This window comes from Acomys russatus, chromosome 12 (assembly GCF_903995435.1).
Source record: "Acomys russatus chromosome 12, mAcoRus1.1, whole genome shotgun sequence".
In the NCBI taxonomy this organism is placed as follows: Eukaryota; Metazoa; Chordata; class Mammalia; order Rodentia; family Muridae; genus Acomys; species Acomys russatus.
In genome coordinates this window covers 14,095,559-14,119,709 of record NC_067148.1, presented here as the reverse complement: position 1 = coordinate 14,119,709, position 24,151 = coordinate 14,095,559, and the positions used below count along the sequence as shown (strand labels likewise).

At 43.8% G+C, this 24,151-nt stretch overlaps 1 protein-coding gene across 1 annotated transcript in view; it reads left to right on the top strand.

Annotated features, from left to right (window-relative positions):
* Ica1l (islet cell autoantigen 1 like) overlaps nucleotides 1-24,151 on the top strand; it is a 78,941-nt gene that overhangs the window by 12,606 nt on the left and 42,184 nt on the right. The window contains 2 exon segments of the mRNA XM_051153876.1: nucleotides 16,076-16,254; nucleotides 21,910-21,982. Of these exon segments, the coding sequence (XP_051009833.1) occupies nucleotides 16,076-16,254; nucleotides 21,910-21,982 (252 nt within the window).

Sequence of the window (24,151 nt, the reverse complement as noted above, 5' to 3'; positions counted from 1 at the left end):
GCACTACGTAACTCTGGCCTGGCCTGGAAATATAGTGGGGTTTGTCTTGAAAAAAACAAAACAATCATCCCGATTTCGAGACAGGGTTTCTCTGTGTAACAGCCCTGGCTGCCCTAGACTCACTGTGTAGACCAGGCTAGCATCGAAATCACAGAGATCCGCCTGCCTCTGCCTCCCGAGTGCTGGGATTAAAGGCGTGCGCCACCACGCCCAGCCTCCCTCCCGGAGCTGGAGAAGGGCACTGAGCCACCTAAGCGTTCTCACCTGGTCGGAGGGGCAACACTGCGGGGGGGGGGAAGCAGGTTCTGAGCTGTTGTTGCTGTTGTTTTTTGTTTTCTTAAAGGGCTCGGGAGTTTCTGTCAGTTTCTAGCTGCTGGGGGGTTGAGGGTAGGGATGGTTCAATCATTCCCACAGAAGCTGCTGCAGCGATCTGCCAGGAGCTTTCCCGCTTCAATCACAGCAGCCTCCAAGAAACACATGGTCAACAGCGTGGGCTGCAGCTTACTCCTGCCTTGGTTGTACCAGGCGTCCTTCACATCCGTTTCCACCCAGCTAGAGGCTTTCATTTCGCTCACCTGGTGCTTCGCTGACTAGTGGATTCACTCAATAGATTAAAGTGACCGCCACTAACTCTGCGCAGGGCTCCTGGCTGTTTAGAAGTTTTTGGAGCCTTAGAAAGAGCTGGGACCCTCAACTACCGTCTCAGTATGACCTAGGAAAGATCTGGAGAACTACAGTTAAAACATCCATGTCCCCTTGCCTGCTAATTAATATTCCTTCAATGGTTTGGATTTCGAGAGCAAGAGAAGCTGACACTTCCTATGGGGGGGGGCGCGGCGGGGTGCAAGTATTTACCCATTATCTGAAATCCAATTAGTTGTGTAGGAATCTAAATTCATCTTAAAAGTTTTAGTCCAAATCAGCCCTTTACAGAAGAGGTATCTCTTTTTCTAGTCTAAAAGTTAAAAATTTTACAGCGACTACTTTGTAATTAATATTCAATATGGATCCTTACCTCGTGATTTTTCTATGATCCCTCACAGTAGTTACCTCACAAGTCAGGTTTTTATTTGTTTGTTGTTTTTTGTTTTTTTATTGCTAGTCTATGTATCCTATATAAAATCATTGTATATTAAGTTCACTTTTAGGAAAGTTGAACTCGGACATCAACTTGAAAAGTAAAGCATTTTGAGTTTATTATTCCCTACCAATAACAATTTTCCTTTGGCCTCATTTCCATCCTTTCCTGAGGTTTTTAGCCTCCGAATTTGCCTTTTACTCTTGAAAACTGGTTTATCACTCACTCTCACACTCGGGAACTATAGTTCAGCATATGGCACTTGAAATCAGTTATTAACAGTTGTCCCTCTTTAAACCTTTAAAATGAGAGTGGGAAGCCCCGCGCGAACCTCGGCCGCGCGCTCAGCTCTAGTACGAAGTGGCTACCAGGGCGCCAGGGCAGCGCGGGAAGGCGGTGGGGGGCTGGAGGCAAGGCCACGCCGGTCTTCCACGCATCCACCCGGGCTGGCTCCGGGGCTCGGCGCCGGACACTTGTCACGGGCAGGCGACAACAGAGACAGGTACGCCGGGGCGGCGGGTGCGCGCAGGGCCGCGGGTTTAAATCTCCCGCCGCGGAGCCCCGCACCTCGGCGCACCGGCGCGAAGGGCGCGGGCTCGCGGCGGCGGCTGGGGCGGGTGCGCGGGTGAGCTCGGCGAGGCGGAGCGGCGAGGAGCGGCGCGGCTCCGGCGGCGCGGTGAGCGTCCCGGGCTCCGGCCCACCGCTCCCCTCCGGGCGGCGGGCGCGGTGGCCAAAGCTGGTTCCCATGACGACGGCGGGCTGGGTCGCGGGGTCCCGCCGGGCCTCGGGCGCTCTCGGTGGGCTGGCCTGCGGCAGCGGCGGCGGCGGGCCTGGCCCCTCCGCGGCGGGGGCGGCTCCCGCGGTCCCTCCCGGAGAAGCGGCGGCCTGAGACCGGCCCGGGGTGCTCCCGGATAGGGGCAAGTGCTCACAGCCTCACGCGCTTTCCCGCAGGGCCGCCTTTGTACGGCGAGCTTAATTGATTACCGTCCTGTTACGGGATGTCTGCCTGGCATACCGATTGCGGGATCGGCGTGGTAAAAACAAAACCCGAGCAAGGCTGTGCGGCCGTGCAAGGACGGAATGCATCGCCTCGCGAGGGTGTCGGTGCACAAAGCCTCCTCTCCCAGGTGGGGACTCCGCATCCCCGCATGGATTCGGCCGCGGAAAAGCAGGCCAGGTGCCTCTGACCACTGACCTCACCTGGGCGACGATGCCAGAGGCCAGATTCCTGATGCTATAAGAAAGATGGAGAAGGGAAAAACAATCCTGCTTGGCGTCCTAGCAGTGAGGCTGTGGGCTTGCCAGCGGTGTGTGGGGTGTGTGTGTGTGTCTGTCATGTAATATATGCCCTTCATATACAAAACATACAACCTCTTAGCAGTTGTGGGGAGATGATGTTTCCCTGGGCTTTGAGTTCCTTTATTTGATTCTGGCTCAAGCAATGTATTGTAAAGTGATATTACTTTAATCGTCTTCCCATCAATATTTACTTAGCAGCTACAGGTACCTCATTCTTTAGTGGGAATTAATTATAGATTACAATTATACATGTATTGGCCAAGTTAAACGTCTCCTAATGGTGGGTGTATGTTTTTATATAGCCAAAGTTTAAAAATCATATTTGTTATCACTGCAAAGCATTCCCAGTTTTCTTTGGGCTCTTTGTACTTATTTTAATAATGCAAAATGAATGCACGTGTACCTCTTGGGCAAAGCACTGTCTAATTACCAGCAATTCTAATTGCTAGGGAGATTATTATAATCACAGCATGAAAGGGTGCTGAGATCCCAGTTCAAATGGCAAAATTGTAAACATGAGACTGATGGGTAAAGAGGGAAGACATATTTTCGTTATAGATGTTTATCATAAAATTAAAAATGTCCAGTGACTGAAGACCTATCAGAATGTGAAACATAATATTCTATGTTGTTTTATACTAACTAACTTTGGCTTTTTGTAATGTATACCTACAAATTGAGCAAAATCTTCTGTTTTTTACTTTTTCAACATTATGTCTTTAAATTTGTATTATTTTTATATTATTTAGAAACAGGTGGGATGTGTAAAGGACTTTAAAATATTTCTAAAACTGGAAGTTTACCGTATGTGGACTGCTTCTGTTAAATATCCCTTTTCCTTTTTTGTCATTTGGTCTTTTTCATTTTTTTTCCAAGTTGGCTTTTCTTTTTTTTTTTTTTTTTATTAGCTGACATTAAGTTTTGCCTTTTTTCTGTAGTAAGTCTTTCAGATTTCTGTTTAGATCCAGGTCTATACTAAGAGTTAATGACCACCTATATACGTCTTATTTTACCATTGTTGGCCCATTTGAATAGCACTAAGCAAAAAGCTTAAAGGTAAAAGATGAATGCAACATCTACAGAAGCCAACAGTAGCAACTGTTAACATTTTGTTATATCTTTGGTATTTTATTTTTTTAAAATCTTGCTTATGGTGCTGGGGAATAAAGGCAGGGCCTCCAAGCATACCAGCTACATACCCAGCCCAAATATGTGTTTTATATTATCATTTCTGGACTTGTAGCTTGGGGGTTGTGATATTTCAGGATTTCAGCATTCTAGCTGATGGTGTTTGGATTTGTCTTTTGATATTATTGCCCCAAGTCGACTTTGGCCAGGCATAACTTGGATATATTGACGATTCAGTTACAAGCCACCACAGTAAAGTAGCTACATAATTCTTGTAGTTTCCCAGTGTGCATAGAAGTTATTTTGTTGTTTTTGAGACAGGAACTCCTGATCCTCCTGCCTTCACCTCCTAAATGCCAGCTTTACAGGCGCACACACCAAGCCCATCTAAAAGTGTGCGATCACTTGTCTAAAAAGTCATACCGATTTTTTATTTAAAAATACATTATTAAAGCGAGGCATGGTGGTGCATGCCTTTAATCCCAGCACTTGGGAAGCAGAGGCAGGCGGATCTCTGGGAGTTCAAGGCCAGCCTGGTCTACAAAGTGAGTCCAGGACAGCCATGGCTGCACAGAGAAACCCTGTCTCAAAAAAAGGAAAAAAAAGTGCTTCCATCTGGACCTTTATCCAGCATGGTTGTTTTGCTGGGAGAAGTCTTGCCTCCATGGCTGCAGACTGTTTATTTTTATTATTTATACAGTATACTGTCTGCATGTGTGCCAGCAGGCCAGAAGAGGGCACCAGATTTCATTATAGATGACTGTGAGCCACCATGTGGTTGCTGGGAATTGAGCTTGGGACCTTTGGAAGAGCAACCGGTGCTCTTAACCTCTGAGCCATCTCTCCAGCCCGGCTGCAGGCTCTTTAGATGGTGGTGGTTGAGTTGCTGTGAGTTGTTTGTAACGTCGGTGAAGTTTGCTGTGTCAATTCACTCTTTTAGGAATGATTTGTCTGTAGCTTGCAATACTAATACTGGTTGGTAGCCTAGCATATTTTTCTTTTTTTTTTCTTTTTTTTCTTTTTTGTTTTTTGAGACAGGGTTTCTCTGTGTAGCCTTGGCCATCCTGGACTCACTTGTAGACCAGGCTGGCCTCGAACTCACAGCGATCCACCTGCCTCTGCCTCCCGAGTGCTGGGATAAAGGCGTGCTACCACGCCCGGCTAAGCATACTTTTTTCAAAATGGATCTGATCCCTTCAAACCCTGCATCTACCTTATCAGCTAAGCTTATGTAATACCCTACATCTTTTGTTATTTCATCAACATTCACTGTATTTTAATTTTTTATTTTATGTGCATTGGGGTTTTGCCTGCATGTATGTCTGTCTGAGAGTGTCAGATCCTGGAGTTATAGACAGTTGTGACCCATGGCAATGTGGGTCCTGGGAATTGAACCTGGGCCCTCTGGAACAGCATTCAGTGCTCTTAACCACTGAGCCATCTCTCCGGCCCCCCACCTTGCTCACTGTATTTTCACTAATAAATTGCAGCTCAAAAAGCCACTCCTCACCCACTGTTTGGCATTAGATTGCATGTCAGGCTCCACACCCAGTCCTCTCTTTCTTGCTGCTTTCACGACATCTGCAGTCACTTCTCTATCAAAGCCAGCTGAGAGTTCAAGCTGGCTTCTTCCAGACACCTGCATGCATATATATACTTGTCTGTTTTTGTTTTGTTTTTTGAGACAAGGTCTCTCTGTGTAGTGTTGGCTGTCCTGGACTCACTTTGTAGATCAGGCTGGCTTTGAACTCACAGTGATCCACCTGCCTCTGCCTCTCGAGTGCTGGGATTAAAGGCATGTGCTACCACGCCCAGCTTCACCTGCTAATATTGATGCTTTGCTGTCTTCTCATAAACCCTGAATCAAGGCATCTGAATGCTGGCTCTTTAAAAAGGTCATTATGTAGCTTCCTGGGTCTGTCCTAGGAATGGATGCCATGGATCTGCGCAGTGCATTTCTTTAATAGTAATATTTCAAAAATTGAAATCACTCCTTGGTCTACTGAGTGCAGAGCGGATGCTGTGTTATCAACTGCGAAAACAACATCCATTTCATTGTGAGTCTCCAGCAGACATCCGGGGTGACTTGGTTGGTGTGTGGCTAATGACTACTGAAAAAGTTTTGTTTCTTTTGTTTGTTTGTTTGTTTGTTTCAAATATAGGATGGTATGACACTATGCTGCCCAGGCTCAAGCAATCCTTCTGCTTCAGCAGAGACCTAGGAACATACCACTGTGCTCAGCTTCTCAGTGATTTTTGATGAAAGGACCATTCTTTCCTGAGCAGTGGGTCTCAGGATTAGGATTAAGACAGTCGATAAACAATGCTGTGAACAGAGGCACTGTTATCCAGGCTTATTGAACTTAGACACACAGGCACAGAAGATTTACTGTGACTGTCCATGTGTGATGTGAATATCTTTGCTTTTATTTTGACTATAAATGCATATGTTATATAGATGATAATTTATGTCTATATCAACATTTTCCACTTAAGCAATTTTAAGTTCAGCAGCATTAACTACATCCACATTGTTGTGTATGTATGTATGACAATTATCTTGTTTTGTTTTGATTTTTTTTTTTTTTCTGTGCAGCCTTGCCTGTCTTGGTGATCTGTAGAACAGGATAGTATTGAACTCAGAGAGTTGCCTGCCTCTGACTCCTGTGTGTATGCCTTTAATCCCAGCACTTGAGAGGCAGAGGCAGGTGGATCACTGTGAGTTCAAGGCCAGCCTAGTCTACAAAGTGAATACAGGACAGTCAAGGCTATACAGAGAAACCTTGCCTCAAAAAATTTATAAATAAATAAATGAAAGGAATGTGCCACCACTGTCCAGCAATGTAACTATTACTGTCTATTCCAAGAACATTTTTTCACCCCAGACAGTAATTCTGTCCATCTCTAGATGACCCCAGGAGTCTCCTAAGCATTTTTTTTTTTTTTGTAGATCTTTTTTTTTTTTCAATGTTTTGTAGTTCTGGATGTAAAATTCTTACACCTCCTTGGTTACACGTGTTTCTACTTTATCTTTCTTTTTGCTATCACACGTGGAATTTTCAGCACTCCTTTTTGGATGCTTCATTGCTGGTGCACAGAAATGCAGTCACTTTTATTATTAGTTCTTTTCTACAGTGTATTAGAATTTTGTATATTTTAGCCATATTCACTCTCTTCCCCCAACTCCTCGCAGATCATGCTCCCATATCTACCTATCCAATTTTGTGCCCTCCCCCTCCCAAAACAAACCCCATCCAAGTCCAATCAATGGAGCATGGTAGATCTATGGGTGGGGGTGGGGCACACCCTTAAAGCTATCGATTGCCCAAGGCTCTGCAGTTAGCGGTGGGACTTTGTGCCCACTTCTCCTCCTCTCAGTACTGGGACTGTGTCTTGCAGGAGTTGTGCATGCCATCACAACCTCTGTGAGGTCATGTGTGCGACTGCCCTGCGGTGTATAGAAAACACTATTTCCTTGTAGTGCCCCGTCACTTCAGCTCTGCAATCACTGCAGAAGAGGAAGTGGAGAGGTTGGAAGAACCGGAAGTGGTAGATAGTCACGCTGTTTCCTAAATAACCTAGACTTTTCAGAATAATCAATGGGCCCGGCCCTCCTGGCTTCAGCCTAAAGTCATCAGCCGCATGAGCCCCTGACAAGAGAGTCATCCTGTCCTTTGAAGTCAGCATTGACTTCTCTCTGGCTGTGGGAAGTCCTAGATGAGTCGTCTCCCATCAGAAGGCATTTTCATCTCCCTTAAAATCTGTTGTTTATGTGCTGGGCGGTGGTGGCGCACACCTTTAATCCCAGCACTCGGGAGGCAGACGCAGGCAGATTGCTGTGAGTTTGAGGCCAGCCTGGTCTACAAAGTGAGTCCAGGACAGCCAAGGTTACACAGGGAAACCTTGTCTCAAAAAACAAAACAAAACAAAACAAAACAAAAAAGATCTGTTGTTTATGTGTGGCTACCCGCCTCAGTCATCTTAGCTGGGTCTTCCGGAGAAGTTCCTGCAGCTTCTGCGCCAGCACTGGGTGGTTCACATTGCCTGTCGTGTCTGCTCTAGTTTTCTTCCTGTTGCTGTGATTAATACCACGACCAAAGCAACTCAGAGGAGGAAAGGGTTTATCTGGCTTACACTTTCAGGTCACAGTCCATCACTGAAGGAAGTCATGGCAGGAACACGAGAAAATCTAAAGCGGAAGCTATGGAGGAACACTGTTTACTGGCTTACCCACTGGTTAATAATCGGCTAACTTTCTTATACAGTTTAGGCCCGCTTGCCTAGGGATCGTGCTGCCCACAGTGGGCTGGGCCCTTTCATACCAATCAAGAGAATCTCCCAGACACAGCAACAGGCCAGTTGGATGGAACTCGGGGTGTGGGGAGGAGGGGTGGACTTTCTAGACAGGTTTCTCCGTGTAGTCCTAGCTGTCCTGGAACTCACTCTGTAGAGCAGGCTGCCTGAATGCTGGGATTAATGGTATAGACCGCAGCGTCCAGCTGATGGAAGCATTTCTTAAGTTGAGGTTCCCACTTTGCAAGTTGACAATTGAAACTGACCGGGACAAGGTTATAGAGATGGCATCTTTCCCTATCCTCATGAACCAGAGCTGGATGGTATGTCACATGCATTTCCAGCACTCAGGAGACTGAGGCAAGCGAATTCAGGCCAGCCTAGTGTAGAAAGCAGGATCCTGCCTCAAAAAAACAAGACAAGAACAGACAAAAAGCTCCAGCCCTAAATAAGACAGCCCCATGGGCCACACTTTGTTCACACAGTCTTTTTTTTTTTCTCTGCACCGGCTTGACCTCTCTATATTTCATCAGACTGAGGAGAGTTAGTTAGGGTCTTGTTCTGGATTAGGCTTCACAGGGTGATCTTGTCCAAACCACTAAACCTTTTTCTGTAATCCTGGTTCGCTTTCTCGTTGCTTGTATGGTCACTGGGGTGGAACTTTGAATTTACTTCAGACTGTTTGCTTTCATTCACAGTCAGGCTAGCTGGTCAGTATAGGAGCCAACTTTCAGTTTGTTGTAGCTTTCAAATTAGCTTTCTCACTTTAACTTCTAGCATTTGACTTAAGATGAGAGATAAGCCACTCTTTTTTTACTTGAAGGATTGGTGATCACCACAGGATGATGATGATGATATTATTATTATTATTATTGTTTTTTGAGATATTTTCTCTGTGTAATAGCCTTGGCTGTCCTGAAACTCTCTTTGTAGACCAGGCTGGCCTCACACTCACCAAGATCCACCTCCTCTACCTCCCGAGTGCTGGGATTATAGGCGTATACCACCTTGCCTGGCTGTCACTACAGGATTATTAACTGACCAAGTTCTAATACTGTTTGGCCGCAGGGAAAGGGAGAGAGATAGGAGATATATAGTTAACAGCTGGGGCAGCCAGAACAGTAAACTAAGCCATTTACTTAGTTGCCTGTATGTGTGGGCGTTGTTCATTGCACCTGAAAACTACTTGTAATTGTAACAACACAGATATTACAGTAGTCACAGATCACCATATGTTGTGTGTTGTTTTTTTTTTCTGGGGAGACATCTTACCCCCTAGATGGGACACTGACGACAGAAACAAAGAAGAGTGATTTAGCCAGTGACCCAGAGTTTAACTGAGGCTGTGTACAGGCCCTGTGCCAGCAGAAGGGAGCTTCTCCGCTGAGAATGAACTGCTTCTTTATCTTGGGGAGCGAAAGGGCTCCTGAGTCTTGTGCGTTGCCTCGTGAGCCCTATGAACGCCCCTTGTCTTCTGTAAGATAGTATTAGCAGAGCTAACCTTGTGGCGATGAACAGCATAAGCACGTGTTGTCGGGGAAATGGTACTGGTTGGTGTGATATGGAGGCCACCGTAGCAAAGTCTGACATCTTTTTTTTTTTTTTTTAAGATTTATTTATTTATTATAGTATACAGTGCTCTGCCTGCATGTATACCTACAGCCAGAGGAGGGCATTAGATCACATTATAGAAGGTTGTGAGCCACCATGTGGTTGCTGGGAATTGAACTCATGACCTCTGGAAGAGCAGTCAGTGCTCTTAACCGCTGAGCCATCTCTCCAGCCCACCTGAACATCTTAAAATGCGTCTGTGCCTTTCTGCTTCTTGGATAAGCTCTCCAACAGATACGCCTGTATGTATCTTAATCTTCTCTGTGTTGTTGTCTGAGGTCACACCAAGTCTGAAAACAGTGTATATCCATCAAGAATAACCAGTACAATCCGTACGACGGAATGTCATGTAGACATTGCTGTTCTATTCTGGCTGGTAGACGATTCCATATGGTAGTCATTGTCCCTCAGCACCCGACACAGTGTTTACCTTTTTCTCCATGTAGTACTGGGTCTCAAACTCGGCCGCGCACATGCCAGGCAGTCTCTCTGCGGGAGAGGTTCACACCCTCAACCCTCACTTTTTTCTTTTTTACCACCTTATGTTGAGAGTGGGTGCCCGAGGCGGTATAAATCACGCACTTTGGAGGTGGCGCCGGCGTCTCTGTCCAGGTGCTGAGAGCACCTTTGAACTTGAAGAATGCTCAGGAGACATCTCAGTCTGGACCATTATCAGTTTGTCCTGGAGTGTGTGGTAAGGCCTTTCCATTTTAGTTTTAAACCCCCCCTTGCTTTGGTTACTCCAAGTACCTGTGTTTCTCCATCCAGAATTCTTGCTCACGTTAGATCCGCCATCCTTGTTCAAACCAAGCCATGCTTGCCCTGGACTTGCCGTTCTTTCAAAGCCTGTCAGATGGGGTTTTCACGCAGCCGCTCTGCCTCTAGTTGTTTGTAATGTGCCTTCAAATCAATATGTCTTTCTCTTTCCTTTTTCGTTGTTCGTTTTTGAGCCAGGGTTTCTCTATGTAGCCTTGGCTGCCCTGGAACACTCTGTAGACCAGGCTCCCCCATCCTCTGTCTCGCAAGTGCTGGGATTCTTTCAGTTGCCTATTCTTTCTTTCTCTCTTTCTTTCTTTCTTTCTTTCTTTCTTTCTTTCTTTCTGTGTATTTCCTTTTAATTTCATGTAATGCTGCTTTTTCTTGTTATTTGTTTTGTACATTATCTATTTTTCTAGCCGGATCTTCGCCTGAGAATAGTAAAAGCAGACCCACATGAGCCCTCCCTAGTCACCTGGGGAAGAGCTGCGGTGCAGTCTCAGCCTGGGCCCTGGGCACTGGTGAGCTTAGTCTCTGCAGGAAGTGGCCGCTGGGTGCCACGGTTGCCTTTGCTCCAGAGGCCGGCAAGGCTGATTGGTGGTGGCTTGGTTCACTTTGGTTTGATGGATGTGCTTCCTGTTTCTGTTTTCTATACAACCACCCCTCGTTTCTAAGCAAGGTTTTTCTTGTTTTGGGTTTTTGTTTTGTTTTTTCGAGCCTTGGCTGTCCTGGAGTCACTTTTTAGACCAGGCTGGCCTCGAACTCACAGCGATCTGCCTGCCTCTGCCTCTGCCTCCCAGATTTCTGGCATGAAAAGTGTGTGCCATGCCCAGTGCAAAAACTAATTTTAAATGTACCACAAATTGCCTGGATTTTAGGGTGCCCATTACTGCTTGCCTTTTTTACTCCTGAGGTTAAAATGAAAGGATTTAGACAGATGGATTTTTTTTGTTTGTTTTTGTTTTTGTTTCAAGACAGGGCTTCTCTGTGTAGCTCTGGCTGTCCTGGCCTCGCTCTGGTCTACAAAGTAAGGCCAGCCAGAGCTACACGGAGAAGCCCTGTCTCAGAAAAAAGAGGGAGGGTGGGAGCGCAATATTACAAACCGGAGGCCAAAGGCCCCTTTCCGTTCTCTAATGGCAGATCAGAACAAAACGATTTTATTTTAAGACATCCAGGGACATAGAAAGTTTATGTTCCAAGTTCCTTTTCCCAAGCAAATTACTTGATCCGTTTCTTCTGCCAGACAGGGATGAAACTCTCATGATAGTCTGTAGTCACCATGGTATTGTGCCCGAAAGAGGTATTGCCTTCTGTGGCAAAGAGACTTTACAGATTGGTTAAGGATAGTGATAGACCCAGCACTCGGGGAGACAGAGCAGGCAGATCTCTGTTAGTTCAAGGCTAGCCTGGTCTACAAAGCGAGTCTAGCTCAGCCAAGGCTACACAGAGAAATCCTGTCTTGAAAAACCAAAAAAGAAAAAAGATTGTGATAGAAATGTATTGTCTGAGCCAATGTGGTGGCCCACATATTTAATCCCAGCACTCCAGAGACTGAGGCAGGGGAATTGTTATGAGTCCAGGACAGCCAGGACTGTTATACAGAGAAACCTTGTCTTGAAAAACCAAAGGAAAAGAAGACAGTGTCTCTCTGTGTAGCCCAGGATAGCCTGGAACTTATGATAATCTTGCCTTAACCTCTTTAATTCTTTGACTTCAGGCTTTTTTTTTTTTTTTTTTTGTTTTTCAAGACAGGGTTTCTTTGTGTAGCCTTTGCTGTCCTGGACTCACTTTGTAGACCAGGCTGGCCTCAAACTCACAGTGATCTGCCTGCCTCTGCCTCCCAAGTGCTGGGATTAAAGGTGCTCGCCACCATGCCCGGCTTACTTCAGGCTTATTTTTAATGGACAGCTTCATAAATATAAAATTATGGGTTAAAAATTTTCTCCTAATATTTTAAGTATAGCTTTCTATTTCACTTAATTTTGCTATTTTATTGAAAACTCACATCAGTATTTTTGTTTCATTGTGTTTTTCTTTTCTTTCTTTTTGTGTGTGTGGGGGGGGGGAGGCGGTGGAGGGGAACAGGGCAAGGCTTTTCTGTATGGTCCTGGCTGTGCTGGAACTTGGTATGTAGATCAGACTAGCAAAATCAGGTCCTCCTGCCTCTGCCTCCCCAGTGCTGGGATTAAAGGCGTGCGCCACCGCTGCCTTGGCTTCATTGTGCTTTTCAAGATAGATTTTCTTATCCTGGTCTGGTGGTTCCTGTCTGCTATCTTAGCACTTAGGATGTTGAGGCAGGAGCATCACCATGAGTTCAAGGCCAAGTAGTGAGTTAGTAAGTTCCAGATCAGAGTGAGCTACAGAGTGGAAATCTCTCTCTCAAAAAAAATACTTTTTTTCTGCCTTTGAAGTATTTTCTTTGCCATCTTTGTTTCCTGTCGTTTATGGTTTTATTTCTTTGTCCTTCCTGGGCTTGTCCACCTCATTGTATTTATACATTATGACTGTCACTCACACGGTTGAGGGACACGGCATTTCTCTTTTCTTTTCTTTCACTTTTTTTAATGTATACAGTGTTCTGCCTGCATGTACACCTGCTGGCCAGGAGATGGCACCAGATCTCATTATAGATGGTTGTGAGCCACCATGTAGTTGCTGGGAATTGAACTCAGGACCTCTGGAAGAGCAGATGGTGCTCTTAACCTCTGAGCCATCTCCCCAGCCCTGGACACCGTATTTCTTAGAGTGTTTTCTGTCCCACTCTCTTTTTTTTTTTTTTTAAATAGTCTTTTTCTCTGTCCCACTATCTACTTATATCTGTTCTTAAATTCTTTTTTTTTTTTTAAAGATTTATTTATTATGTATACAGTGCTCTGCCTGCATATAAACCCCACAGGCCAAAAGAGGGGTTCAGATCATACTATAGATGGTAGTGAGCCACCATGTGGGTGCTGGGAATTGAACTCAGGACCTTTGGAAGAGCAGCCAGTGCTCTTAACCTCTGAGCCATCTCTCCAGCGCTGGTCTTAAATTCTTTTTTCCCCTCCCCGACCATCCCTGTTCTTAAATTCTTACGGTTTCATTTTTATTTCACTTTGCTCCTAAGCCATTTCAGCCAGTTTGACTTACTTGTTTAATTATTTAGGCAGAGTCTCACTGTGTATCCCAGGCTGCCTTGCACTTGAGACCCCCTGCCTCGGCCTCCCCAGTACTGGGGTTCTAGTGTGCACCACCACGCTAGCCATCCAGTCAAAGTCTTTAAAAATTCTTTATTTTTCCATGTTGATGTTTTGCCTACATGTATTTATGCACACCATGTGTGTCTGCATGTTTTTATGTGTGCCATGTGCATGCCTGGTACCTGTAGAGGTCAGAGGATGGCCTCAGGTTCCCTTGGGACTGGAGGTACAGACAAACAGTTGTGAGCCACCATGTGGGTGCGGGGAATTGAACCTGAGTCCTGGGAAGGGCAGCCGCTTAACCACTGGAAAATTTCTCTATACCCTCTATTCTTCTTCTTTTTCCTTTTTTTTTTTTTTTTTTTTCCTTTTCCTTTTTTTTTATATGGTGTTTTGGATGCATGTATGTCTGTGTACCATGTGCATTCCTGGTGCTGGCAGAGTTCAGAAGAGGATATTGGCTTCCCTGGAACTGGAGTTACATTTGTTTGTGAGCTGCCCCACGCAGGCTGGGAATTGAACTCAGGTCCTCTGGCAGAGCAGCCAGTGCTCTTAACTGCTGAGCTGTCTCTCCAGCCACATCTAGTTGATTTTTAATTAAACTATTTGAACTTCACAACTGGGTTCTCTGACTTGTTTCAATATTTTCTATAGATTTATTGTGTATTGTCTCGTGTGTATGTTAGTAAGATTTGCCTATGGCATATCTCCTTATTTTTACTCCTTTTGTGTCATTTTGTTTTAGGTGAATATCATATAGCATGTGCTTGGATTGTAGTGTGGCTTTTAGCTTTTCAGGATTTTTTTTTTTTTAATTGAGTTTGATTTGGGGATTAGTGTGTGTGTGTGGGGGGGGGGTGAACCCAGGACCTCATAGTTGCCAGGCAAACACTCTGATTCTGATACTGAGTCTTAGTCCTTTTTTTTTTTTTTTTTTTTTGCATTGGATTCTTTGTGCTCAAAATGAAGTTTGTGAATCATTTTTTCTTTTCTTTTTTTTCTGTTGTTGTGTGTGTGTGTTGTGTGTGTGTGGTGTTGTGTGTGAGAGAGAGAGAGAGAGAGAGAGAGAGAGAGAGAGAGAGAGAGAGAGAGAGAAGAATAATTTTAAATTGTGCAGTCCTACTCTAGAACTTGCTGGTTCAGTCTGCCTTACTCTTTTCTCTCCTCTGCCTTTTACAATCTCTGGGGTATCTTGCTCTATTTCTTTTCTTTCTTTTCTTTTCTTTCTTCTTTCTTTTCCTGGGGTTTTTGCTCCTATTTGGCTCTGGAATTGTAGAAATTAGCCTCCTTTTAACTTAATTAGTTCTTCAAATAAAAGGGGAATGAACCTGGGGTTGTGTGTGTTGGTGTGTGTGGGTGTGTGTGTGTGTGTGTGTGTTTCCAATAAGGAAAACACAGAATACATCTGTTTGCCCAGTTCACAGGAATAATTTGGGCTTTAGTGTCAAACAATTATTATTGTTTCTGTTTAAAACATCTTTACAGAAAACTTTTCCCATTTCATTTCCTTACATGTAACTGTGTCAACTGTATTAAAGCAACCACTAGACATGAGTTTTATGACGGTGGCTTACAGTGTGTCTCCTCCATAACACGTTTGCTCTGTATCTAATGTTTACAATGTCTGTCTCCTTTATAACAGGTTTGCTCTGTATCTAAGGGTTTCATTTTTATTGTTTTACTGGGTAATAAAGTATTTCCTTACTATTTAAAAAAGTGCATTTATCTGAAAATGTTTATTAAATTATATCTATGTAACATAACAATAGGTACAGAACATTTTTGTAAGGAGGTGGTAGCAGCACGTGTATTGTGTGTTTGTGTAAAGTTCGTCATTTTTCAGTAAAGTAAAAATTAGAGGGATTAATAAACTAAGGCATGACTGGGGGTGGTGATACATGCCTTTAATCCCAGCACTCGGAGGCAGAGACAGGGAGATCTCTGTGAGTTCAAGGCCAGCCTGGTCTACATAATGAGGCCAGGACAGCACCTCTTTCAAAAAAATTCAATAAATAAATAAATAAATATAAACTAAGATATGTTTACCAATAGATATTGATCAAGTAGAATTTATTTTATTTATTTATTTTTGGGTTTTGGTTTTTGGTTTTTGGAGACAGGGTTTTTCTGTGTAACCCTGCCTGTCCTGGACTCACTGTGTAGACCAGGCTGTGCTGAACTCACAATGATCTGCCAGCCTCTGCCTCCCCAGTGCTGGGGTCAAAGGCATGTGCCAACACACCCAACTTCAAATAGAATTATTTTCAGCCATAAGTATAGAATCATAACAATTTTATCATTGTTGCTTCATAATAAAAATATAAGTAGCAGTAATCTTTATCTCTTTCGTTTCATTCTCTGGTTGTAATTATAAAATAAACCTAGGGGCTGGAGAGATGGCTTAGAGGTTAAGAGCACTGTCTGCTCTTCCGAAGGTCCCAAGTTCAATTCCCAGCAACCACATGGTGGCTCACGACCATCTACAATGTGATCTGGTGCCTTCTTGTGGTGGGCAGGCACACGTGTGGGCAGAATACTGTGTAAATAATAAATAAATCTTAAAAAAAGAAAATAAACTTAGATCATATAAAGCAAGCATTATCATGTTTATATTTAATATTTTGGTTTGTCAACTAAATACTCACACATTTACTTTATTATAAGTTTTTATATAGTTTTTTAAATATATTTTTAATCTATTGGTAAGTTTTTAAAAGAAGCTTAATTTCAGTCTGTTTTAGTTACTCCATGGATTCCTTTGGGCAACTCAGACCAGAAGACAACCAGTCAGTAGTGAGCAGAATGCAGAAGAAATACTGGAAAACTAAACAGGTCTTTATCAAAGCAACAGGAAAAAAGGAGGATGAGCATGTGGTTGCATCTGACGCAGAACTAGATGCTAAGCTTGAGGTAAAGTGAAGGCTGTGCAATGCATGGAACTGGTTATTATTGGGGGAGACTGTGCACTGCATGGAACTGGTAATTATTGGGGGGACTGTGCACTGCATGGAACTGGTTATTATTGGGGGACTGTGCACTGCGTGGAACTGGTTATTATTGAGGAGCGGGCTATGGCAAACCAAGGAGTTTAGGGTGTCCTAGTTAGGGTTACTGTTGCGGCAATGAAACACCATGACCAAACCAAGTTGGGGAGGAAAGAGTTTATTTGGCTTACACTGCCACCTTTGTAGTCCATCACTGAAGGAAATCAGGACAGGAACCCAAACAGGGTGGGATCCTCAGACAGGAGCTGATGCAGAGGCCATGGAGGGATGCTGCTTACTGGCTTGCTCCTCATGGCTTGCTCAGCCTGCTTTCTTATAGAACCCAGGACCACCAGCCCAGGGATGGCTCTACCCAGAATGTGCTGCACCCTCTGCCGTCACTCACTAATTAAGAAAAATGCCCTACAGACTTGCCTACACTTGACCTTAGGGAGACATTTTCTTAGCTGAGGCTCCCTCCTCTCAGAGAGCTTAAGTTTGTGTCAAGTTGGCATTAACTAGCAGCACAGGGCGAGCCGCTTTGCTACATGGTGCTTAGCTGTGCTTGTCATACAGAGAACCCGTTTAAAGATCAATTATCGTGACAGTTCATTTGCATAACTGGTAATAAAACTATGAATTGAGTAATTTTAACAATTAAACTGTACACTCATTATAGGATATATTGTAATATTTGTAGTCCTCTCATGTTGCCCATACCTCATTGAAATAATTGTAGACACCAAATAGTAAATGACAATAGCATTTTTGTCTCTATTATTTGTTTATGTGCTGTGGTACTGGGAATGAACCCAGGGGATTTTTCTTTTTTCTTTTTTCTTTTTTTTTCCCTGAGACAGCGTTTCCCTGTGTGGCCTTGGCTGTCCTGGACTGCTTGTAGACCAGGCTGGCCTCGAACTCAAATTCCTTCTGCCCTGCCTCCCTGAGTCCTAAGATTAGGGTGTGCCACGAAGCCTGGCCCTGCTCTTCCTTCTCCTCCATCCTTGTTTTTTGTTTGTTTGTTTTTTTTGGTTTTGGTTTTTAGGCAGGGTCTCACTGTAGCCTTGTCTGGCCTGAATTCACTTTGCAGACCTGAATGACTCACCGTGTAGACCAGAATGGCCTTGAACTTGCAGATCTCTGCTTGTCTCTGTCTCCTGAGTACTGGAATTAAAGGCGTGTGCTACCATGGCCCTTCAAAACCCCATGCTCTTGTACTAACGAGGCAAGCACTCTACTACTGAGCTCTGTCCCTAGATCCACTGCAGACCACACTTTTTTCTTCCTTTTTTTTTTTTCAAGACAGGGTTTCTCTGTGTAGCCTTAGCTGGCCTAGACTCACTTTGTAGTCCAGGCTGGCCTTGAACACACAGCAATCCACCAGCTTCTGCCTCCCAAGTGCTAGGATTAAAGGCGTGCGCCACCACCGCCCAGCTCACTTTTTTCTTTTTAAAGACATCCTGCTATTTGTGTATATTTGGGCTGACCTTTAAGCTGGAGAGGTTGCTCAGTGGTTAAGGCCACAAGCTGCTCTTCTAGAGGACCTTAGTTCAATTCCCAGCACCCACATGGCAGTTCACAACCAACTCTAACTCCAGTTCCAGGGGATCTGACACCCTTACACACGTGCAGGCAGAATATCAATGCACATTAAATAAAAATAATAAACAAAAGTAAATAACCTGGGTGTGTATCCTAAGCTCAACTGATCAGACCTGTCTCTGTTTCATAAGACAAGACTGTAGATCTCCACCTACATTCCTGGCTTGTTTCTATTAAGAGACGAAGTTATTGAAACATTTTCTAAAAATCCGCTTAAACTCCTTTTTAATTTTAGGTAAAATGAACCATTGTCCTGAAATAAATTTAAACCTGCAATTAAAAATGAGAAGAATATGCCAGGAGTAGTGGCACACCCTTTTAGTCCCAGCACCCTGGAGGCAGAGACAGGAAGATTTCTGTGAGTTCAAGGCCAGCCTGGACTACAGAGTAAGTTCCAGGACAGCCAGGGATACACAGAGAAACCCTGTCTCAAAAACCCAGGGGCAGGGGAAAAAAGCTCTTACTCTTTGTGCTGCAAAGTAATCCTTCTGGCTCAGTCATCTTTGGAGACAAGTAACCTGCATGTTTCAACACTGGGAGAGCTTGTCACTGTTTCCACAGAACAAGATATTTCTGTGTTGTTTTACATGGCTGCATGATCTATAACACTTTATCGTAAAGTTACCTATTACACACAAATATTTGGAATCAGCCATGTGTTCCCCCCATAATTATACTATTTTTCTTAAAGACTTTTTAAAAAACTAGGCTTGATAGCTTATATACAATTCTAGCACTTGGGAAGGTGGAGGCAGGTGAAAGAGCTTAAGGTCATCCATGGCTACCTAGTGGGCTCAAGGTCATCCTGAGCTACGTAAGACCATCATCTCAAAAAAAAAAAAAAAGTAGTAAAAATAAAATTTGGTTTTTTGTTTTTTGTTTTTCATGACAGGGTCTCTCTGTGTAGCCTTGGCTGTCCTGGACTCACTTTGTAGACCAGGCTGGCCTCGAACTCACAGCGATCCGCCTGACTCTGCCTCCCGAGTGCTTGGATTAAAGGCATGCACCACCACACCTGGCTAGTAAAAATAAAATTTAAAAAAGAAGTAAAATATAAATATCATTGTAAAAATAGCATGCAATAGTAGTAAATCTTTAAAGGACACATGGGAAAAACCAATCATAATCACCTCCTCTTAGTAGAACTAATTTTCGTATTATTTTGCAATCTTTGATATGCATCGGAAATTTATTTTTTATTTTTTATTTTTTTATTTTAAATGTACGTGTATTTTGCCTTTATGTATCTTTACACCACATGTGTGCTATGCCTAAGAAAGCCAGAAGAGGGCATCAGATCCCTGGAACTGGAGTTACAGATGATGCTGGGAATTGAAGCCAGGGCCTTTAGAAGTCTATGTTGTTTGTTTGTTTGTTTGTTTGTTTGTTTGTTTTTACTGCTGAGCCATCTCTCCAGCCCCTGGAAATTGAGTTTGTTTGTTTGTTTGTTTTTTAAGATTTATTTATTTATTTATTTATTATTATGTATACAGTGCTCTGCCTGCATGTCCACCTGCAGGCCAGAGGAGGGTATCAGATCACATTATAGATGGTTGTGAGCCACCATGTGGTTGCTGAGAATTGAACTCAGGACCTCTGGAAGAGCATCAGTGCTCTTAACAGCTGAGCCATCTCTCCAGCCCATGGAAACTGCCGTTCAAGCACATCTAAACTTACCTGGAAATTTGATTATTATTCCTCCAGCAGGCTTTTGGTGCTTATTATAAATATTCCATAGATTTTGTCAGGTGTGCATCCTCACCTGGTGTGCATCCTCACCTGGTGTGCTTGGCTTGGAAGTCAGGCCCACTGGATGCTTTCCTAGTCTTCTCTTGCTCATTAGTCGTAGTAACAAAAAAAAACAAAAAAAACAAAAACAAAAAGAAGAAGAAGAAGAAGAAGAAGAAGAAGAAGAAGAAGAAGAAGAAGAAGAAGAAGAAGAAGAAGAAAATGCCAAACAAAAATAACCCAAAGGCAAGTTTTTGTAATTTTAATTATTTTCAAATAGTTTTCTTTCCTTTTTCCCTTTGGCAGTTCTGGACTGAAGCCATGCCCTTCTTCAGATTTGTCAGCAGCTAAGCCACTAAGTCACGTCTCCAGCCCTCTTTTTCCAGCTTTTTTCTTTTTTGTTTTTTCCAGACAGGGTTTCTTTGTGTAGCCTTGGCTGTCTTAGACTCTCTTTGTAGATCTAGCTGGCCTCTGTCTCCTGAGTGCTGGGATACCACGCCCGGTTAGTGCACACCTTTAATCCCAGCACTCAGGAAGCAGAGGCGGTGGATCTTTGTGAGTTCAAGGCCAGCCTGGTCTACAAAGCGAGTTCAGGACAGCCAAGGCTAACACAGAGAAACCCTGTCTCGAAAAGCAAAAAAAAAAAAAAAAAAAAAAGTACACATTAATGAGATAGGGGTTGAACAGACGGCTCAGCAGTTAAAAGCACTGGCTGCTCTTCCAGAGGACCTGGGCTCCGTTCCCAGCATTTATGTGGTAGCTCACAACTGTCTGCAATTCCAGTCTTAGAGGATCAGACTCCCTCTTCTGTTCTCCAATAGCACCAGACATACCTACAGGCAAAACACACAACAGTAAGGATAAATAAATATTTTTTTTTAAAGTGGGATACCATGAAACCTTCAACACATATGTGTGTATGTGTGTATATATCTAATATATATCATATATGTTCAACATACATGCTATATAATGTTTAAATTAGGTTAAACACGTCTCAAACCTTTGTCATTTCTTTATGGCGAACCTTTCAGAATCCTTACCGCTTTTTGAATTTTACTCTACGTTGTGGTCATCCTGTCTCAAAACAGAGCAAAACAAATTATTATAAAAGCCTCGGTGTCCTGCTTTACATGCGGTAACTACGTATGATCTCAATGCAGGTGGCTTTGAGCTCAGCCTTCCTGGCTCCATCTCCCTTAGTGGCACCACACCCGCTTAGTGCATTCTTTTGTTTGTTTGTTTGTTTTTTTCGAGTCAGGGTTTCTCTGTGTAGCCTTGGCTGTCCTGGTCTCACTCTGCAGACCAGGCTGGCCTTGAACTCACAGTGATCCGCCTGCCTCTGCCTCCTGAGGGCTGAGATTAAAGGCGTGCGCCACCACGCCCAGCCCATACATTAATTTTTTAATTGATCCATTGATTGATTTTATTTCATTTTTTGAGGCGGGGTTTTTCTGTGTAGCCCTTGCTGTCTTGGACCTGCCTGCCTGCCTCTGTCTTCTGTGTACTGGGATTAAAGGTATGTGCCACCACGACCCAGCTCCAGTACATTTATTTGTTGTTGGTTTTGGTTTTGGGTTGGTTGGTTTTTTGTTGTTGTCGTTTTTGTTTTTAATTTTATTTATTTATTTATTTATTTTTGGCTTTTTCGAGGCAGGTTTTCTCTGTGTAGCCCTGGCTGTCCTGGACTCGCTTTGGCCTCAGTTCACATACATTCACCTGCCTCTGCCTCCCGGTGCTGGGATTACAGGCGTGCGCTTGGCTTCCAGGATATTATTTTTAGTAGTAAACTTCTTGAGCTGTTTTGCTTTGACTAATATTATTAGTAAAAGCCATATTGAGCATCAACTGTTTCTAAAGTATTCCCTTTTCATGTTTTGTTAACAATATTTGATACATTTTATAATATATATAACTTTCTATTGTTTAGATACTTGGGAGCTGGGGAGAACAAACTACGTACATGAATTTCACACGTTTATTGCATTCCCAGGGAAATTTTAAGTGTGCTTTCTATATCAGTAATATGACTCAGTCTGCGAAGTACATCCCAATCAAGGAAAATAGACAAGATATTTATAAAATAGACAAACTCATATGTTTAAACCATACATTCCAACTAAGTAAAATGAGCATAATTTATGAAATATACTCAACAGATACTTTTATGCAAATGTTCTGCCTTTGAAGTGTTAAAAGTTGTATTTGTTTATTGTTCCTTAAATTGTCATAATAAAATTTATTTTTCAAGGTTTTTCACTCCATCCAGGAGACATGCAATGAACTTCTGAAGATAGTTGAGAAATACCAGCTAAGACTCAATGGTATGACACCAGAGCTATCTCACAGTTCCCATTTAAAATAAATATTGTATGCATTTTTGGATATGAATCATCTAATGAGAAAGTAGTTGTTTATAAAATTATTTCATAAGTTTTTATTGCAAAATATGGGTATTTTTGTTCTCAAAATCCCCAGTGTCCATCTTTTCCTTCTTTAGTTTATTAAATCCTTTGACACAGATTCACTTTTTTTTTTTTAAACGTTTTTCGAGGCAGGGCTTCTCCGTGTAACAGCCCTGGCTGTTCTAGACTAGCTTTGTAGACCCGGCTGGCCTTGAACTCACAAAGATCCCAAGTGCTGAAATTAAAGGCGTGCACCACCACAGATACACTTTCTACTCTGGTTTTCTTGGTGAATCTTTTTTTTTTTTTTTTTTTTTCCCCCCAAGACAGGGTCTTTCTGTGTAGCCTTGGCTGTCCGGGACTCACTTTGTAGACCTGGCTGGCCTCAAACTCACAGTGTTCTTGGTGAGTCTTAAGGTTTGCTTCCATCATTTCAAACCTCTTTTGACCCCTGCAGCTCTGCAGTCAGTACCTCAGACCTTTCTTCTCCCGCAGAAACAGTTGACAAGGTTGTTTGTGTGTCATGTAGGAACTTTATTCCTTTTTTTTTTTTTTTTTTCTTTTTTTGGAGAGGGTTTCACTGTGTAGCCCAAGCTGGTCTGGACTCCTCCTGTCTCCACCCCTCTCCACCACCCCCATTGCTAGGAACACAGATGCAGCCCCTGCGTCAGGCTGCTTACTAACACTTTATCTTACACTCACTATAGCCTACTTCTACTCCTCCAAGTATTTTTTGTCAGGGTCACAAGAAGGGAAACCCAGTGACCAGTTCTCACCCCACAGGCGATCAGTTCCTCCTTGATCTCCTCCTTTATACTGCCTCCACATGCCCACCCTGCGATGAAGGAGTGACGCTTCCTCCTTAACCGCGTTACTTCTCAGCATCCTGCCTTTGGTGGGTTCTTCTCTGACCCTGACTCTTCTCGTTGGAGCTTAGCCCTTGGACGGCTTTCCCCACTTCAGTTACAGTAGAATAATACATACCATGCATACGATATTAATATCTGCTGCTGATGCTGTCAGACCAATGCAGTGGGTTAGTTTTATAATGGAGACAAGTGCTGAGCTGTGTGAGCTTGGTATTTGCTGTGTCACTGGGCAGTATTGTGCATCTTCATGGACTTAGTAGCCCAGGGGTGAGCTTGTCAGCGTGGCGTATCCGGCCACAGTGGCAGGCAGGTTGGCCTTCGCCTGCCCTTTCAGCATCAGTAAAGGTCCGCCTCAGTGACGGAGCACATGTTCCCAGAGAGCTGTAAATCCTCACACAGAAATGGAGTTTTCCTAATATTAAAGCTATGAGCCAAAGAGACTGCACATCTCCCAAGCAATCGATATTAAGTCAACATGATTCCTGAATGAAAATGGGAGCACGGCCGCTCCTGGGTACGGTTGAGAGAGTTTTTATTGTATAGATGAGGAAGCGTATAGCCAGAGGCACCAGGCTGAACAGGCTGTGTGGGGGCGGGATGTGAAAGAGGAAGAGACGAGAGAGGAAAGAGAAGAGAGAGCAAATGATGACAAGAGGTCCAGAGGCGGAGCCAAGAGAAGACCCAAGAGAGCGTGTAGCCAAAATGGCCGACTTAGATAGGAAAAGAAGCTGGGAGAGGGGAATGGAAGCCCAGCCCCCCCCACTCTCCCCCCTACCCCACACCCCCACACCCCCACACCCACCCCCGGGTTAGAGAGAATTAGGGCAGCGGCTGTGTGAGAGGGCTGGCTATGCACCTCAGCCATTTGTCCTGGGTTTCTTAGAGACCTACCATTCCAGCCTTTTGTTGATGAAAATGAATGACACAATCTTGACTTAACTAATACTGAGCTGAAATTGGGGGATGGTTGTTGTTGGGGCCCAGGAAGGCTGGGATGTTGGTCAAAGCACGGGAAGGGAGAAGAGCGTGCAGGCTGGAGGACATCTGCTTTGCTTGCTGCCCAGGTTCTGCCGGACCTGGCTGGGAAAGGAAGGCTGCTCTGGAGCGGCTGAGATGCAGGTTCTGTTAAACATAAAAACGTGCCACACAATATGCATGATATAAGATTTGTTTTATAAACATGGGAGAGGAAGAAATGGGGAAGGGGTACCCCAGGGGT